General features: G+C 39.9%; 2 protein-coding genes across 4 annotated transcripts; both read right to left on the bottom strand.

Moving 5' to 3' along the window:
- Positions 1 to 37: 37 nt before the first annotated feature.
- Positions 38 to 4,431, bottom strand: mettl2a (methyltransferase like 2A). Of its 3 annotated transcripts, none has more exons than XM_039824025.1 (10): positions 4,332 to 4,431; positions 3,821 to 4,004; positions 3,139 to 3,227; positions 2,638 to 2,906; positions 1,853 to 1,902; positions 1,687 to 1,747; positions 1,449 to 1,588; positions 1,236 to 1,342; positions 727 to 792; positions 38 to 573 (listed from the first exon to the last, which is right to left on the bottom strand). In XM_039824025.1, the coding sequence occupies exons 1-10, from the start codon at positions 4,354 to 4,356 to the stop codon at positions 428 to 430; spliced, it is 1,137 nt and encodes a 378-aa protein (XP_039679959.1). In that variant the 5' UTR covers positions 4,357 to 4,431; the 3' UTR covers positions 38 to 427. The 3 variants fall into 3 exon arrangements, with proteins under 3 accessions (XP_039679959.1, XP_039679957.1, XP_039679958.1); XM_039824023.1 differs by having other exon boundaries at positions 4,213 to 4,386; XM_039824024.1 differs by having other exon boundaries at positions 3,821 to 3,979; positions 4,332 to 4,348.
- An 851-nt stretch (positions 4,432 to 5,282) lies between these two features.
- On the bottom strand, positions 5,283 to 19,915 carry LOC120574029 (integrin beta-3-like). The gene is made up of 15 exons (XM_039824017.1): positions 19,591 to 19,915; positions 18,005 to 18,090; positions 17,532 to 17,736; positions 17,000 to 17,252; positions 16,705 to 16,867; positions 16,430 to 16,591; positions 16,221 to 16,316; positions 16,041 to 16,130; positions 15,814 to 15,948; positions 15,303 to 15,732; positions 9,839 to 10,061; positions 8,333 to 8,433; positions 7,996 to 8,115; positions 7,478 to 7,644; positions 5,283 to 7,299 (listed from the first exon to the last, which is right to left on the bottom strand). Exons 1-15 carry the CDS (start codon positions 19,685 to 19,687, stop codon positions 7,234 to 7,236), a joined length of 2,394 nt encoding a protein of 797 aa, XP_039679951.1. The 5' UTR covers positions 19,688 to 19,915; the 3' UTR covers positions 5,283 to 7,233.
- Positions 19,916 to 20,397: the final 482 nt, after the last annotated feature.

Genomic DNA, 20,397 nt, shown 5'->3' with positions numbered 1-20,397 from the left:
TTTTTATTGATTTTGCATGTACAAAAAGATCATGAAGTTATTTTTAAAATCATGCAATTTATTGCAAAACATCAGCTCATTAAAAACTGCATCTGGCATAATATAAAGACTTAAACATGGGTAACCAGTCTTTTCTCAGATTACTGAACTCATCAGCACAAAATGAGAAATCATGACTCTTGTAGGTAGAATTGCAGCACCATATGGTACTCTAGCCATAAAACAAGTCCATCAACATTATGGCAGCTGAAATAGTGTAAGGCCATTACAGCATTTACCTATCCAGTTGCATCCCTTTATCACAATGCAATGGGGCTTCTCAATTCCATACATCCTCAGAAAAAGGCCTTGATTTGATCTCCTAGTTGCAGTGGTTCAGGTAAAGGTCAAACCAGGCGGGTTCTTTCCCCTGTCTCAGCCCTGGGTCTCAAGTGGCTAGAGCCTTGCGATACTTGCACTGGATCCACACCCTGTACATGGTGAGCTGTTTGCCTCTATTCACCTGGAGCCTTCTGTCCACGAGGTTCTGCACTTTCTCAAATCCTGCCTCAGTGAACATCCCATGGAGCTCATCTAAAATACAAAGAAGCACAGAAATATATTATATATATTATATATTATATAATATATATATATATATATATATATATATAAATAAAAAGAACAATTCTGCAAAATAATCTCAGTATTATTTGCAGAATTGTATTAATATGTCTTGAATTTTACCTTGAGTAAAGAAATACACTCTTGTTCCATCACCTCGGACATAAAAGTTTTCTGACAGACACCTTCCTAAAAGAATTAAAAGGGACGCACAGACAGTACCTATTATACTACAACAAATTGCAAACATTAAATAACACTTATTCATTAACGCAGTGCCGTTTTAATCTGCAGTGTACCATTAGAAGTACTGCAAATGGACCCCAAGTCTGAAAGGTCTTGTGCAGCCAGACTTACTGTTACTATCTACATTAAGTGTGGTCCATAATATTCTGTAACATATTTAAGAGCAACATACTTGGACTGTCACTTAAAATGACCACACGCAGAAAGTTGCTTTGGTGTGACTTAATGCAGCAATCAATTCTGAAACGGTGCTACCAGAAAAACAGACCTCAGTGAAACACATTTTCAAGGATAACCACTAATCATAGATCATTAAAAATGAAGCTTTCTGGACATTCTGAACAGCTATTTCGACTGGAGCCTCGCTGGACTTCAGCTTGACTGACCTTTCTTGAAGCGAAGCTGTGCCATATCATAGCGTCCATAGTCCCTGAGCAGAATCACTCCCCCAGGCTTCAGCAGCCGCGCTAATCTACTGATGGATGCCTGCATCCTGAGTGAGGGTGAAACATTAAGAAAAACAGGGCTATATTCAATGACACACACAGTGAATGTAAACCAAAGAGAAGAGGAGAAGAAAGACGGAGAAAGATACACACTTGTTGGGATGCAATGCTGATAACACAAAGATTAGCACGATAACATCAAGGGTTCCATCTGGGATGGGGTAATTGGCTCCCACGTCACTCAAGTCATGAACAAAGGCAAAGCAGCGCCCAGGGTCGTACTCTGGATTAGTCTGAAGACAAGAAAGCAATGTTAATTCATCCATTAGCCCACAACCCTAGAGATGAATACATCTATCAACACATCATCTTTTCAGGAATCCCACCTAACCTTGACTAACTCCACAGCAGTGCTGGAGAAATCACAGCAGTAAACAAAGAGTCCCGGGTCACTGCAAAGAGCAAAGCTGCAGTTATTTGTGCACATAATAAGACAGTACCAGAGAACAGTATTTGTCAAACATGGCTTGAAACGACATGCTAATGCCTTCACTTACTTGTTGGTCTTCAGTATTGGAAAAACTGTATTGCCTACACCGCAGCCAACCTGTCCAATAAACATCAATTAATATAACATTTATTTTGTTTACTCCAATTTCACCCATTGTCACACACCAACACCTACAGTGGCAAAGTTTGTTTCAAGAGAATGAATACTGTCAAAAAGATTGATACAATTACTAGAACATGCATTTCTGCACACATTTATTTTAATAGAAAATGTTTAGAAGTGTTTATTTGGCATAATAATAATAATAATAATAATAATAATAATAATAATAATAATAAGAGATACCACAATGTGATCCATGTGAGGAGGCTGCTTATGCACAATACATAACAAATTTAGCACAAAATGTTTTTGGCCATCCATCCCCCATCAGTCAGATGATGAAAGATATAAAAATATAATAAAAAATATGAACATATTTCACTTTTTGCTCTTCGGTAAACAGAAAAAGATGATGTATTGAGTGATGCTGCTGACTTTTCTACTACAAAGGTTTTATCTGTATCTGGAACTAGATTTGCATCCAAATTCATAAACACAGTGGTAGACAATCATGGGGCATGTGCCATATTTTTTTTATCCATTTAAGTAAGTGCAGTAGTTAATTGCACCAATTTCCACTAAGATCTGTTGCCATTCTTTTTTTAGACCACTTACTAACAGCCAGACAACAGAACTGAAAACAGAGGTGTATAACAGCAGACATTTGGCTTTGCCATTATATCTGTATGGTTCAAGTTTAGCTAACTTGCTTTCAAATTAATCTCTCACCTCTAGAATGCGATATGAGGCAGCGGAGCCAGGGATGTCACAATCAGTGTGAGACAAAGCTGCAACTTCCCTTCTTTGTTCTTGATCCAGAGAATCCTGCTGACTGTCATCTGTGCCAGAGACCTCGACATGGGACTCCCGGTTGAGGCTACACTGTGGGGCCAACTCTGGGAACTCTGTGAAGAGCCAGTGACGGTCTTTGAAGAAACGATTCTCATGGATTGTGTAAAAACCATTCCAGAACTCATTTGCCCGGCTGTCGTATTCCTCTGCCAAAAAGAAAAAAAGGTAAGGCGGGGAGTAAGAGCAAGAGTAAGTCATAATCATGATTACAAATCAACAACAACCAGATACATTTCTGTATCCTTTTACACAATGATCAGATACAACTCAAATGAAATGAAAATAAACACATATACAACATTAGTATCATAGTTCTGTTACTGATCCTTGATGCCAGTCATGTGTATGAGCAATGAGTCTCGACAACAGCAATGCTACCTTGTTTCTCTGCAGGTAGTGGCTGATTGTTTTCTAAGACTTTCTTCTTAGCAGATGCTTCTTGTTCTTCAGTCCACTCCACATTGTCCCTGTAGGCAACAGAGCACTATTATCCAGTGTGGGTGACGTGATGTGGTTTTATATAGCCCTATGGTCTTTACAATCCACATAGCATAGCATGCAACACCCAATATTTTTAGACTCTCAATATGAAAAAAGGAAAAACTTGCCAAAAAAACAAACTAAAATAACCAAAAACAGTTAATGGGGATAAAGAGTAGGGAACTTCAGGTAATGTTATATTGTTCATTTAGACAACAGAATGGAGTAATACTAGTAATGCCATCATTTTATCCACATATGATTATTGGAATTAAAAACATATTTTATTTAATGGCCAATATAATCAGATGAGATGAGGATAAATTATAACCTCTCTATCAAAACAACAAACAGAATGCCATAGCTAACGTTACTAAATAATAGCTTTTTACATTTGCTTATTGTTAGATAACGTTAGTCAATTCAGCAAAAGGCCATCCATACAAGTAATGTACTACTAATATAGCTAAGTAGTGGGAATACCTCAGCCAGGGGACACTGGCACTGACCATATTGCTCTGACAGAGATGCACACCAACCATCTGCCTGCCCTTTTGTGTTTCTGGAAGAAATGACCCACCATGCGTTGTGCTGGAAGACCTGCCGTGGGTCTGTGAGGAAACGTGTCCCGAACTGAGGTCTCTTCACATCTCCGGGGGTTGAATCTGACAGAACAACCCCAGTTTCGCTGCTGTCTCCATCCATACCGACCACGACATGGGGCGCCGCCATGTTCGAACTGACGAAACGGAAGAGGGGCCGTGCTGCGTTCACGGGTTATGGGACATATTGCAATTAAGACCAGTAATGTAAATGCAACTTAGTAGCCTATGTCGAGATTTTCTGACAACAAAAGATGCAACGCAATGCAATGAGTATGGTTCTGTAATGATGTTGTTGTTTTGGGATGTTTTCACTTTGTAAAACAGGTCGTGTATAACTATATGATGCATATTTCCCCATTATCTTTACCTCTATAATTTTTGTAGAGCATGTACATACTCCTTCGTTGCCACAGTACAAAATGGTACGTTTCATTCTCGCTGGCCGAACTACAGACTGCATCGGCATAGACAGTATAGGATAGGTACCATAGCGATGTTGTTTGGAGCACATGAAGGAGACACGCTTCCATATCCAAATGTCGATGGACGACCATAACAACTCAACTGAAAAGTCACAGTCACACCATCACCCAGCTCTGTAGCTACACTGCACTACAGGCTGCTTGACAATGAAATGATTTGCACAAGACTTTGAGGCTGCACCGCCACAGGTGTGTGCTGCAGCATTTGAGCATTGCCGTGTTTATACACTAGAGGGAGACATTTGCCAAGATTATCATTGCTATGGTCCACATGGTGTCAATCTGAGCCCCATTTATGAGAATACACCTGACATTCCCCCAGTCCTATCAAACGTAATTAGAAAAACGTATATTTGCCATTTTCTTGAACTCTGGAAGTTTGTACAGAGATCCTACAGCAACTACTTACTATCTGTAGGCTTGCGGTAGAGATTTACTGATACTTTGAACATGAGACTTTTCTAAATTTTTATGCACATATTTTTATATGATTATACTATCCTGATACTATTTCATTTGCATGGGCTGCAAGAAAAACACTAAAATGTTATTTACTAGATTAAGAACAATGCTTAGTTGACCTGGTTGTTGTGTTGAGTTTCAAGGCAGGAAGTAGTCAACATCTGGACTGAGCTATGATGTAAAAATACACCCTCCTGGTACTGCTGATAAGACACACTCTTCATTTGTACTAGGATTCTGGATAAGACAGCAGATATGCTACATACCATTGATTAAACATGTTATATTACAACATGAACAGCGAAACCTAAGGTAACTGTACAGAGGCATTTCACACGTATGGTTATTTCCCCAAGATTCGCTTTGATGTTATTTATAACAAATTATACACATTTAGAAAATACTAGAATATGGGACAGCTAAGCAGTACCTTAACACATTCTACATAGTTGTGACTTAATGTCGGCTAATAGGAAAATGAATTTAGACAGTAGTGATGAATGTGCCTTTTATTTCCATGGTGAACTTAAGTACCAACAAACTGTATAAAATGGCTGGGTGCAGCACACATTAACTGGACTCATTAGGCTGGTGTGAACAGGATGCGGTGACAGAGCTATGTTGTGGGCAGTGAAGGGAAATGCTAACATATATCAGATTGAACACCAGAGAAGTGCACAAGAACAATACAACTAAAAACGACGTGGGCCATGCAACAGGAAATATGTTATGGTTTGATACAGAAGATAAGTGATGGAATGTGGTCAAAAGGAAATTCTCTCCTCTGCAGGCTGACATTTATATGATTAGTATAACACCCACATCACAGTGAACTTGCTTGAATTGAATGTAAAAACCTAGCTAACGAATAATTCTTTCTTTAATATACTTCTGTGACATATATGACTCAAAGAAAACATTAATTAAAAACCTCTTAGAATTTATACATATCTCTCTGCTTAATTTAATGATTTTCAATGTTTCAATTTAGTCGTTTGTGAAATAGCTTGCTGTGTGTCTGAATAAAGCTGGGAGGCAGAATGAAACATTCACCTTCTCACTGAAATCACACAGGGCATCAGTGATATTTATTGTAATGTTCCACCAAAATGTTTTGCCAACCAACATCACAGAGGGAATACAGAAAGAGTTAAATAACTTTTTCTATTTCAGAAATTTTAGCAACTTGTTGCTTGTAAGTCTGCTCTTAATAAAGGCTAAAATCAGTCAAAGTCAGGTATATATTTTAATATGTAACATTCCCTTTGTGTAACTACAGCGAAATCCCATGCATCTTTAAAAACGGTGCACAAAATCAAACTATGCAACAGGTGTGCAAGCCATCTCCTAAGGTAACTGAAATACACCTCACATTGTGCTATTTTCTCCCATATTGAGGATACGCAAATTTAAATTAGTTCATTATCAAAAATTACACTGCATATGGCCAATCACATTTGATGTGCAATAAAATATGCTCATACACAAAAGAACAGCTTGGCATTTCAGTGTAACACAGTGCTGGTCAGTAGAAAATTTAAATATTTTACAATTTAGAATGGCAAGATTATTTTTGCCATAATACAAAACCCACCCAAAGCAAACACAGGTGATGGTGCAGGGATAAAGAAACATGTCAAAGCATTTATAAAGTTCCCATTAATGATATGCCTTTCAATAACAATATAGACCACAAACATCACTGTAAACCAAGTCGGCCTACAGGCTGCAGTTAAGGAGATTTACTCCCAGAAAACAAAATACATTTTTTACAAGAAAAGACCAAGATTCAAAAAGACCATTAATTCATGTATTTCCTATACCTACTTATTACCATTAGGCAATGGTTATTCCTATTTCAATTTCAAAATGTGAGCCAAACTAAAAAGTCATAATAAAAAAAATGTAAACATCTAATATTGCAGTGGTAGAACCTGAAGTGGTAGAAGTGGTAAAAAGACCACTTTCAGCAGCAGTTCCCCTTGTGGCACTGAAAGCTTTGACCCGTCAAGATCTGTGTCCCCCTACCTAAACCTGAACCAAACCCTTATCCCTAACCCTAACTACGGAGGGGGTGCTACACATTTTAGAAGGAAGGACACAGATCTCGACTCATCACAGATTTCGGTGCAACACCCTTACTGTAAACGGACATTATAGTTGTTTATGTTAATGAACTCCTATCCGACTGCATGTAGAGTACTTAGAGAAAACCATGTGACATAGTGTGAAAACAGAAAGCCTGATAGCAGGAAACCGTCTGTGACGTACATTAACAGTTTGTTATTTTTTTACAATATGTACAATTATAACACCATTGTTATCATTATTGACAGCATTAACTACTTTTCAGCTACAGTGTAGATCTTCTTTCGATCCATTTCTCTGCTACTACATTCCATCTCTGTGGCTGACCCCTGAGTTTTGCTCTTTGCATTTAGTTGTTAGTTTCCTTTGTATGCTACATTGGTGAAGGTGGAGGTGGCACCTTTGTACAAAGGATTGTGAGCCTGGGAAATGAAAACAGAGGAAATGCTGGTTAATTCAGTCCCAAACAGATCCAACTTTACGAAGTAATGTTTAGACTTTCCCCTTTAGAAGGCAGCCCTATTCTGTTACTGTATTAGCAGCATTGATGAAAAGCTGTTGCTGGTTGCGGTTAGTGCTTTAATTATATTATTATCTCACCGTATCCCATTTGGCTTTGGCTCTCTCCTCCTCAAACTTGGCAAACTCTCTGCGGTCGTGGATGGTGACCAGCAGCTTCCAGATGAGCAGGCCAACAAGGCCCAGTAGGAGGATGGCTCCGGCCACTGCCAAGAGCACCACTAAGATGTCTGGACCCTGAGGGCACTCTGAGAGACGAGAGACAGGAAGGGAGGCAGAGGGATAAAAAGAGCTAATTTCCTCCTGGTTTCCATGATGTTTGTTAAGCAGTGGAACCTACTCATGACGCTGAGCAACTACTGTAGTCCAGTGTCAAACACTCCATTGTACAATGGTTCAGTACATCATGACAACGTGTAGCTGTGGTTAAAGCGCGTTAGAAAATGACAAGTTACTGGATGCAGGCACTGTTCCTCTTTTGCTGCAGCCTGCCAGACACAGGCTGAAATCTCCTCTGTCCTCATAATGCATCTGCATTATAATGCTCAGTTCTCTGAGAATGTTAACATTTCATACATGGACACAAACTCTTACAGTACCTGGCTCTTTTACCACGAACAGAATGGATTTGCCACTTTCATCTTCGTAATACTGGAAGTACTCCACGCAGTCATTCTCATCTTTGTATGAGCAATTCACTGCAAGTCTATCATGGAAAACTGTAGGAAAGATGAGAAAAAGAAAAAGACAGGGCCATTAAAAGTGATAAGTGATCTTTAAAAACATCGAGTATTTATCAGTGCATTATGTTTTTGACTGCAATGCAAGTATGAAGCCTCCAACTACTTCCATATGATCAGCAGCAGAAAAACCAGAGTAGGCATTACCACAACAGATTAACAGTATGTAGTGAGGAGGTTAGAGAAGAGTTCTCACCCAGTTCATCCACCACTTTAATCTCATCTTTGCAGATTCTACTGCAGCTGTTGTCATCGGTGTACTGTCCTCTCTTGAAGTGCTGACACTCAACACACTCCCTGTAAGCAAGTCCCATTCGGTTACCTTTATACAGTACACAGTGTTAAAACTCTTGATGCTCTTTAATAGCAGTGCACGGTTCAATTTGATATGCAAGGGATGGACAAACTATCAGTACCACCTAAGAGTGTTGATATCTGCTGTCTGCTGTGGCCATGAGCAGAGTTTAATCTTTCTCTGCTGTACATGAAACCACACTTGAATTTGTTAAAAATGTGTGTGGGAGTGGTTTGCCATAATCTTGGAATGTGGGAACATCATGATGGAAAGATGTTGCACTGCAGAGTGCTATCAGCCAATGTAGTTAGCCTCAAATTCTTTGCTAAAGATTTAGTAGTAGCAGCGCCTGAGGTCCAGAGCCAGATATATCAGTTAGACCCACATTTTTTTTTTTTTTTTTTTTTTAATGTTTCTTGTTTTGTGATTGTCTGTACTGATATCTTTTCATGTTTCACTGTTTTTACCTGTATGTTTTACCTGTATGGTTACTGTTTTTAAGGCACTGTAAGCGACCTTGGGTGTCCTGAAAAGTGCCCAAAAATACAATTAGTATTATAATTAGCTACTGGCCAATTTGCCATGAAATTTGGTATACATCTTTTTAATTTTTTTATTTAACCGTTATTCATCCAGGTAAGTCGATTGAGAACAATTTCTCATTTGCAACGACGACATGTCACATTCACACTGTTACACATTCATACTTGGAAGCTGTCCAGTACAACCACGGTCTGATCCGCTGGCCACTGAGCAGCTCCACTGGAGCGGTTGGGGTTGAGGGCCTTGCTCAAGGGCACCTCAGTGGTGGTAATGAGGGAGGGACAAGTGGTGCTCTTTCACTTTCCCACCCAGATTTTTATCTTGCCAGCCACCACTGCCCCATCTTCAGAGGATGACTTCTAATAATTTGGTGACCTCTTACCACCAACTTTCCTTGACCAACAACTGTTTTTTCCATACAATTTGCATACATTTATCATTCTTATGGCGTAGATATTTGTGGTTCCCAAAGGATGAACCATTTCCATTTTGGACACTCCATGATTTTTCCTCTTGCGCCACGCCACCCTCAGATCAAAAATGTTTAGATCAAAACTAATTTCATGGTGGACTGCATGTGAAAAATATTCATGGTCCCAGGGAAATAAACCCCATGATCTTTCCTCTAGTTGTCCTCTAGTGCCAACCACAGAACAAAAAATGTTTTAGCCTCGCGATTGCTAAGACTTTAAAAGGTTTGTGCTGTCTAAAACATGAACATTCTAGGAAGTGGGACTCCATCTAATTGAGTATGGATTACTTCAAAAGTTACACAGTTACACAGTCTGTTTGCATGTCTTTTTTCTGTTATTTTGTCCATTCCTTTATCTCTCTTCTTTGTTAAGAAGTAAGAAATATAATTACTTTTTTATAGTGCAGGAATCAGGACACGTAGGGCATTTCTCACAGGTCTCTCCGTAGGCGCCAGGCTGGGTGCACTGACAAACCCCACACTCACAGTTCCCCCGGCCGCTGCACAGCATGCCGATGCTGGACATGCAGGTGTCGATACGTGTGGAGCAGTTACAGTTTTCTCCTTTCCAGCCTGCGTCGCACTGGCAGAGGCCACAGCTGCACTTCCCATGATCTGATTAAATAAAAAAGGATGATGAGGTTAATGCTATAATAGTCATTTAAAGGAGCAGTGTGTAGCATTTAGTGGCATCTAGCGGTGAGGTTGCAGATTACAACCAACTGAATACCCCTTCCTTTCCAAGCATGTACCGTATTTTCCGGACTATAAGTCACACTTTTTTTCCTACTTTGGCTGGTCCTGCAACTTATAGTAAGGTGCGACTTATATATCAAAATATATATAATTTAACATGTTTTTACATAAATTCATACTGAAAACATTACCGTCTACAGCCGCGAGATGGCGTTCTAGGCTTGTGACAACTAGAATGCTGCTCCTAAAGACAACTGAGAAAGAAAAGAGATAACAAACTGCAGGTAGTAAAATATGCAGCCGAAAACGGTAATCGAGCAGCAGAAAGAAAGTGGGGGAGAAACTTGTGAGGGACTGGCGAAAAGGTTACTCTTACTGCAATGAAGAAAACAAAGAAAGCTAATCGGCTAATCGCGGGCTGAAAGCAAGATGGCCAGAGCTGAAGGAAGGAGTCGGGAGGGGCCTGTCAACGGTGCAGTTACGTCTCCACGCCTTTTAATACATCCATGCTCCACGCCCTGGTAGCTAGTTGTTCTGTGTGCTATTGTATAGTTCAATAACTGTTAATGTGTTACGTTAACATACCGGACACCTACCGTATTCAGCCTGATGTTCTGTGTGCTATTGTGTAGTTGACAGATGAAAAAAAAAAAATGCGACTTATAGTCCGTGCGACATATATGTTTTTTTCCTCTTCATGATGCATTTTTTGACTGATGTGACTTATACTCCGGAGCGACTTATAGTCCAGAAAATACGGTAGTAGAAACTACGATGGCCTGTCAGGTAACATAAAAACACGAAAGGCCTTCTCTAGAGCTGGTGTTCGGTTTGTCCGTTCTGGGCTACCGTAGAAACATGTCAGTGCAACATGCAGGGCTCCATGGAAGAGGGCCCACTCCCGCTCATTTTAAGCTATAACGAAAATACAATTCTAAGTTTCAGGTGATTATACACTACTGAAAACATAATTATCAATACTATATTACATTTCTGCAAATAGATCCCTCCTTTAAAATATATTACATTAAAATCATTTTTGTACAATTCAAATAATACCTCTAATAATACAATGCATATTAACTGAAATATGTTTTTCAAGGACCATAATCACGTGGGTGGGGTTGGGCAAACAAAACTGTGAAATAGAAATTACACAATTGCTAAATGAATCAGTGAGTGTGTGTGTTTCAGGGGGTTTGTCCTTTGTTGCCTATTATCCTGTGTATTTTTTAAACATGTTGCATGCCTGGGCAAGTGTACCTGTGGATGCAACAATGTACTCACTAGTGTTAAGTGTAATGTGTTACTGATGTGTTGTGTATTTACAACACATATTTACTTATCTGTTATGTGTTACTTTAAAAATTAGAATGTTGCTTCTTTTGTCATTAGATGGTTAGCTTAACTTGATTAATTAATTAACTGTTTATCAATCAATAAATCAATCAATTGATTAGCTTGCATTTTAAAACAATGATCAACATCTGACAGCAGTAGTCATAAATTGATTGTATTTTAAGTGGGTAATGCAAACGTTTACTTACTTTTATTTACAAGTAAGCTTTGTGTGCAGCTCTGTTTGTCTTTACATGTTACTTTACTTTAGAACAATGCTAAATAACTAAATAACTTGGTAACTTGTTCTAAAATGTAATATGACTCACTCAGCAAGGGACATTACACATATCTCTTAATCATCCCTCTTCTGACAAAGGCAGGAAATGCTCTTTTGTGAATGAACACACAAATGACCAATTCCTTACAGGCAGACAGACAGACAGACAGACAGACAGACAGACAGAGACACACACACACACGCACGCACGCACGCACGCACGCACACACACACACACACACACACACACACACACACACACACACACACACACACACACACACACACACACACACACACACACACACACACACACACACACACACACACACACACACACACACACACACACACACACACACACACACACAGCCTCAGCAGCCTCAGATTCTATGGAAGTGTAGAAAGCACCAAAGCCAGGTCATAGGGTAACAGTGTTACAGTGACATAATCATTTGCTGACAGAATCTGGAGGCGAGATTTTCTCTCTGGATTACAAGAAGACAGAGAGATTAAAATACCTTAGAAACAAAGGCAGAGCCCCAGAGATGACAGTTCCTTGCAGGAAACCAAACTGGATGACTAAGGGCAAAGTGAGTGAGTCACAGCCTAGCTAGTTCAGACTGGGGGAGTAACTGAGTAACTGGTCATGAAATATGACAGAGGGTCCAAGGGTCCCAAATTCCAGAACTTAAAACAAATCATCTGCCGTTGTAAACTCAAGTGTACAATTCCCCAGTATCCACCATGAATACTACAGTTACTCTTTTAGATAGTGTTTATAGCTGTGATGGGATCAGGCATTGGTTAATGGTTAACAGTCTCACACATAACGCTTAGCAACAATCGTTGAGTCATCTTTCTTACTCTGTCAACAAGATAACAGCTGAAAACTGTTGAAAAACTTTTTAAACAAGAAAAATCTGATATGTATGTCAAGACTACATTGTTATTGTAACTATGGATAATTGTGCAGCATATTGCACTTAAACTTGTATTGTTAATCTTTCTTGTTCTTATTAGTTGTAAAGTTGATTCACACATAGAAGGGAGTTTTTAGGTTTATATCATCCTACTCTTTCTATGAGACTGCACAGTAATCCTGCCCATTAATCACATGGCTGGGCTTTAGAGAATGTTAACATGCTAAAAGGACAAAACAGGGATAGTGGCCGAACAGTTAAACAGAGCATTGCAAAGTTTGAAGAAGAGAGGAAACTGAATCAAGTGCAGTGGGGATAGAGACATAATTGAGAAATAGGAGGTTGGGCAAATTGCGAGCAAAGGAATGCAAACTTTCCTGTGCTCGCTTCCCTCATATTTATGGCCTGGGGCTGTGCTTGCTGACTCCTGCTCTCTGTCCCTGCATTGGTCCCATAGCTCCTCAGCAGAGGAGGAAATACACAGCCACAGGGAATATCACAGAGATAGAGCTTTTGGAGCCCTGGGTCGCGGTAGCTCCAATTGAGCTGGGGCAGAGGGACGCTCGCGCTTTAAAGACAACAATGCCATGACTCTACTGAGACACAACAACTATGCGGACCAAAATTAAGCCTTGTGGACTGTCTTACACCAGACATGGCTTTGTGTGTGTAGGTGTGTGGGTTGGCAATTTGGGTGAGTGTCTGCGCCCAAGCCCTGGGTGTCATCACTAAATGCCTTAATACCTGTTTCTCAGAAAAACAAACTTCCTTGAGAAAGACTCCAAACTCCTCCTTGTTGATATAAATATATTCTGGAAAAATTCCAGCTTGCCAACATACACATGGGTGGTCCTTCATCTTCTCCTTAGGTCATGGTGCTCCCAAAATGGGCCCAGAGTATGTTTTGTTTAGTTTTGGATGTTGAAACTTAACCTTGAAGTACTATAAGGCTGGTGTAGTAAAGTATATATTAACCTTTTGGGATTTTCATGTCAAATTATACCCATCCTGAATGTTGCATTTTTAGTTCTGTTCACTGGAAACCAGAGTCCATTACTGTAGAACTATATGGAACTTTTAAGTTGTGAATTTAAGGTAAAATTGCACTCCAACGATTTAGTATTGCACTTCCATTGGTGGTATCACAAGAGACAGATTTAAAAAAGAATGATCAAAATCAATACAACAGAGGCTGAGATATCCTGACTTCTAGCTCCAATAACGCTGGTTCCTACTATTCCCATAATGCAACTTAAATGTATCTTTTAATTTAAATCAGTTAATGTACATTAAGATAAAAGAGCAGTTTCCTATTCTGCTATTGCTCAGCCTCCTCCTTACAATAAAAGGCCCAAACTGCTGTTACATTAAATTACCCAAGGACAAAGCCTATTAAAGTTTTATCACTGTGATTGAGTAACTGTGCACTGAGCTGTTAAAACTTGTAATAGGGAGAGAAATCACATCATGTCCCACTGCTGTTAGAGGTAACAACATGAATTAAACTCAGTACACACATCAAGTTTACAGACCTACAGTAACAGAGGATTGATCATTTGTAAGCATTACTGTTTATGCCTGGCAGCTACATTTACAATTATTTACATGTCCTTTACAAGCCAACAAAGACTAATAATAATTGAACATTAGTTTTGAAAAGACTGTGGATTTTGTATTTGTCAAGCAAAGTATCAGAAAACTATGTAAACTGACTGACTGTGTTTACAGACTGAGAGCAACTGGAAACAACCAGGGTAATTCCCATTAAGGTCAGACTGGGCTTCAGAGAAGAGGGAAAGGGAAGGGAAGGACAACTTTATCTTTCCTGCTAACATTGACATGAAGTAAAGGGTTGCTTCACCCTAAGTACAAAAAAAAAAACATGCACATATTTTAAGTTTACAGGTTTTGAGATTTCTGCCACCACTTGATATAATGGAAGGGAAATAAGTTTGTTTGTGGTTCTCACAGTGATGCTGTGGCTTGAGCTAAATGCTAACACCAGCATGGCCCTCGTGCTCACAAAACTATCTGAATGGCTAGATACCACAGAGGTAAATAAGAATAGATTTGTAACTTGTGTGAATCGAACCATTTAAGGCCAGTGCTTTTGCTCTAAATGTTTCCAGGAGTAAGAGCAAAATGGCGTGGGTTCAAGATAATTTACTTGTATATATGTTTTCATTACTTTTACCTATGACATATTATATATTCATTGAGTACTGAGTACAGGTCTAACGAGGGAGCTGGATGAAGCTATTAAAATGATCATATGTATGATTGAAGCTTGTACTTAATTCACTTAAGTCACTTGTGATTGTGTGATTGCTTGACCATGAGGAAGATTGGCGTGCGGTCAACACATGTTGGTCTTGTTTTAAATAATGTTTTTTACTTTTGTACCTTGATGAAGCAAAGTGCCTAGAATGTTTGGGAAATTCATTCCACTTTTTTTCCCTACCCGTGCATCAGGAGCAGCTGTTTTGTTTCACATCACTGTCAGATCCATTAAGTGCTTCCTTAATTATTTGAGTTTTTTAGCAAAATGTCATATTGGTGTTGGCAAAGCTGCAAAGAGGACTGACACTTATCATAACAGAAAGACGTGTATCTACTCACCGGCGCACAGTGACCCTTTGAAGCGCAAGCAGTTGAAGTCGTCACATTCGCAGTATTTGCCCCACACCTGACCGAACTCATTTGCATGGCAGGAGCACTGTCCGCACAAACAGTCTCCTCTCCCGCTGCAGATTGGCCCCTCTGGCTTTGGGATGCAGTTGGCATCATCAGATGGACTGTAGTCCTCCACTGAGCACTCGCAGTGTGGGCCCAGACGACCCTGGTGACACTGACACACACCGCACTCGTGGGTCCCGTTGCCGTTGCTACAGACGGGACTGTTGGCTTCGGCCTTCGCCTCACACTCGCAGCCACAGGCAAAGTCCATCGTGACTTCCAGGGAATCCTTGAAGCCTCGAGGTTTGATGGTAAAAGTGCGGCTCTTCTCTTTGGGGCAGCCACGCAACTGAGCCTCCACACTGAATGAGACCTGAAGAGGAGGAAATGTCTCTGTGACAGTCTGTGCGTGTAGATATCAGATGTGCATATCAGCATCTCAACAGATACGTACTGTGTCTCCAATCTTGAGGCCAGAGCAAGACTTAAGTCCAGGGATGACCTCTCCATTTAGGCAAGTGGCGTTGAAGGAGAGATTCAACTCTTCTGGGACTCCCAGTAGTTCCAGCTCTACTTTAGAGCGAATTTTCTGCTCAACACCAATTTATGAGGTTAAACAGTTAAAATGTATCACTTTACATATGTTACATACATATTGTCCTACATTTGGGAAATTCATACCGCATAAGCATCCTCAATGAGCTGAATAACATTCCCAGAGTCATCGGACAGAGTTCCTACAGTTGTGCCTGGAATGAGCTGACTGTATTCCTGGAATGACAGGCATGACAGCAAGATGATGACAGTTTTTGTGTTTTTCATAACTTAAACAAATTCATGCTGCACAAGCAGTGCAGTTACCTGGTAAAGCGGCACCACATAGCTGGTCACAGCAAAAATTAGATTTATGTTGTTTTCAGACATTTTGTCTGTTATGAGTGCCAAGGAGGGATAGTCCTGAAAGACACAGGAAGCAAATTGTCTTCAATGGAAGCAGGTTCTGTCCAACAACTCCACAAACTATTACAAAACAAAGTGAATTACTGATGTACTTTAATTTATGCCTTTACCAGCACAGCAGATTTGTTGTAAACATTCTCATTATCAAGGTAACACTGTCCATCATTGGGCTGGACAATTCCAGCTATACGTCCATCCAGGGCGGTGTGAGTTTTGGCATCAGTGGTGAATACCAAAAGGTGCGAGGCATCCGGACGCCAGCCAATCTTGTCCTGATAATGATGAACACAGAAATAAAGATGACAAGTAAAATAAAAACTAATACTGTAGGTATGTATGTATGCACACGCTCTGCAAGCATGTGTATGTAATGACATTTTCATACCTTGCACACCACAGCCTGCACGACAGCATCAAATCCACCCTCTGGAGCATCTCTATTTCTAGACACCTGCTGTTTCCCCACCTCCTCGGTGAAGCGAGCCACCTTCTCCGTCAGTGACAGGACATGCTTGAAGCCAAATTGAGCCAGGCATGTGTCGTGAATTCTATTTGTATTGAATAGGTGAATGGGGGATAGGAAATCAGTGAAGGGGAACTGGACAGACTTTCTCAGAATATTCAAAAATCTCCATTTCAACTCTTTCTCCTCCTCAAATGTAGCATCAACAATAACCTACCCAAAGCAAGGGTTTGTGAGTGCCTGTGGAGGATAGGTGTACATGTAAGGGATGGTGGTCTTGTCCACAAAAGCTCCAAACCCCATGCGTAAATTGCTTGTGGTGCGGCCCATGGCCACTGCAAGCTCATTGCCCAAGGTGCGAAGGCGAGCCAAGTCATCCTTCATTGAAAATGAAAGATCCATCAGATAGTAGAGGTCTACTGGGTAATCCTCCACCTGTTTCACTGACACGGTGAAATGCTTGGTATCTCCTGAGAGGGAAAGAGCAGAGGGTTGATAGCATGAGATAAATTGTGTGTCCCTGAATCTTTTTTTTTTTTTGTCTTTAAAGTGAAAATGATTAAATATTAGATAATAATAAAATACTGAATCAGTATGCTAAATATGTGTGACCAGCTCTGGTGCATCAGGCTTTTAGTGCATGCACAACAATAATAATGTTCCTTGGTGTCTGGTCTCCAATGCGTATATCTGGTCATGGTCGTTAGCAACTGGTCATATAGGTGATGTCTTGTTGGGTGTAAAAGTACCTGGCCTTAGTGCCATATGGATTTTCTGAGGCTTTATCTGTGTGACATCGTCAGCAGTACCCGAGGCCTTGTCGCTGAGCGGTTTGTCCTCCTGAATACTCAGGGTGCTGGAGGGAAACTCCACAGCCGTACTACTGCACCCTCCATTCAGCAGATTCTGCTTCAGGTCGCAGCGGGATGCGCTGGATCCCCCCTTCCCATACTCCTGAATAAAGTACCATTGCATTAAAGAAAATCTATAAGTTCTTATGTATCTCCCATGTACAGGAGCCCTGAGGACAACCATTTTCCCCTTATTTTTATCGGAACAGTTCAGAGGCTACAATGTACTGTATAAGCATGTTAAAGAACAACCAGGATGACAACAAGAAGAATGCTGTTGGCAAATGAGATCTGTTCCAACTTGTTACACTGAGCAATGAATGGGAGGAGCGACTAGACACTGTGTGTATGTGGGCGTCTGGTGTTTTTACCTCCTGAAAGCACCACGCACAGGTAGGGTGAACAGCCAAGCACCGTTGACAAGTGGTGACTCCTTGTGATGTGCAGATGTTGGAACCTTTGATAATCACACAAACAGAAATGTAACACAAAATCAGTGATGGAAGAAGTACTCAGATGTTTTACTAAAGTAAAAGTAGCAGTACCACAACATAGAAATACTGTTACAAAAAGTAAAAGTACTCTTTATACAGAATGTACCCAATTCAGAATAATGTTTATTATATAATTGATAATAGGCAAATTATTGATGTACATTACTTAAATGTTGTAGCTGATAAAGGTGGGGCTAATTTGTTTTACTATATACCACCAGGTAGCTTGTGAATTTCACCAAGGGATCAATAAAAAGTCTTTATCCATAATAATACATCATCACTTTGTCTGATTATATTTTGTATTATTAATCTGAATCTGTAAATAAGTACAGTAAGAGAAGAATAAGAAAGTAGCACAAAATGGAAATACTCAAGTACAAGTACACCGAAATAGCACTTTAAGTACAGTTCTTGAGTAATAGTTACATTCCACCACAGCACAAAATGCATTTCCTTTCACTTATTTTTGAAGCAGAGTGACATAGATAACTGCTGACCACACTTTTTAATCAGCAGTGCCATGCAGCTCTGTTCAACCACAAACACAGATACTGTCCATCACATTCTGGAGCAAGCTGGATGGTCAAGTCTCGGTGCAGTTTACCCATAACGTTAATGATGCTAATCCTTATCCTGGCCATTTGACCATGTTAGCAAATGACACCTACCTTTTCATTCTACAGTATGTAGGTCAACAGATAATACCAAACACTTTTCTATTTGTTATCTAGCATGGCCTGTTGGGTGTGGCTCACTGGAGATAACGCAGAAGCACAGTTGCCAAGGTAAATCTACCTGTGTAGAAAGGGTTATATTTGAGATCTGACAGAATAATAAATTTACTTCATTGGACTCTTGAATAACTGTCTGAAATCATATCAACTCCCAAATTACCTGGCATGGTCAAGGGCCCCTAAAGTACACAGTGAATAAGCACCACACAGTAGGATATGGTTTTTCAGTTACACTACTTAAGCTCCAAATAAGTCTGACAGTGTAGTAGACTATAAAGTCTACATAGTCATAATGTTTTATTTCATTTTTTAGTTAATTGAGAAAAAGTAAAACCCCAAACAAGCACATAGAGCCTATATAATGTACAGCCTACACAGTCCCAAATATTTGCTGATAATGAAATGATCCTTGAGCATTTTTTTCTGAGGAGACCCGGGGAGCCCTGGTCCCCTCGCTTTGGGAAACTTTTACTCCCTTATAAGGAGAGGTGGCGAAAGCTCCGACAGAGCAGCGCAAATTACAAACTGCGTCGCTCCATTCAAGTCAGCGAACAGTATATAACTCTATGTTCCGTTTGAGAACATTTTATTGAAAAATCATCAGAACATATTAAATATTAACAGTAGGTGGTACCTTCAAAGATGAGCTACAAGTCGGGCGGAAACACCCCCAGGTCGCCTAAGCAGGTGAACGTTTTAAAAAGCAGCCGAGTAATATAAACTTACCGAAAACCTTTGATGCTGACAACATAAGGAGAAACAGTATCACTGGACGGTCTAATAAAGTTCCCATGGCTGGAGAGTAACGGAGCCGACTTGACATGAGCCGTGTGTGTTCCCGGTGGGCTTGTTCACTTCGCAACTTGAACGCCTTTCCTCATTCTCGACTTGCCAAAACGCATGTTGGGTCATAGCGTTGCCTCATACATCAAACTCTCCATACAGTGGGCTACATGGATCCTATCTGGGAACGGCATGTTGACACTCGTTTCCTAATGGTTCGATAACATTTGATAAGTCGAGGAGGAAAATAACACCAAAATCCTACTTCACTTTTGCATACGGTAACAGTACATTCACTTTACACACAGCCAATATGGTTGGGTTTGTACCTCGTCTCAAGAAACACCTGGACAGATGTCTCTGCCACTCCTAAAAACTACAAAAAGAAGAAGAAGAAAAAAAATCTGATGGGTAGGTTTGGCGAAAAAAAAAAAAAAAAGACAAAAAATCACTCTGAATCTCAAAACATACAGGAGTGTGTTTCAGTAATAACACTTTAAGTACAGTATGTGGACAACTTGGTTGGAAGTCCTTTACTTTGGTATTAGTTTACAAGAAATTCATATAGCCTATTTAAGTTTTTGTTTTATTTTAATGACAAAATATAAGTGAAATCAATCAAACTAAAACTGTTGAACACAATGTCACAATAAAAAATATAGCCTACAAAAGAACTAATTCATAAATTATTTAATTATTTTGTTTCTTTAACTTCTGTACTGGACCATTTGCACCACTGCATTCATACAT

This window comes from Perca fluviatilis, chromosome 15 (genome assembly GCF_010015445.1).
Source record: "Perca fluviatilis chromosome 15, GENO_Pfluv_1.0, whole genome shotgun sequence".
Classification (NCBI taxonomy): domain Eukaryota; kingdom Metazoa; phylum Chordata; class Actinopteri; order Perciformes; family Percidae; genus Perca; species Perca fluviatilis.
The sequence above is the reverse complement of the archived record's forward strand: the minus strand, read 5'-3'. Positions and strand labels throughout refer to the sequence as shown.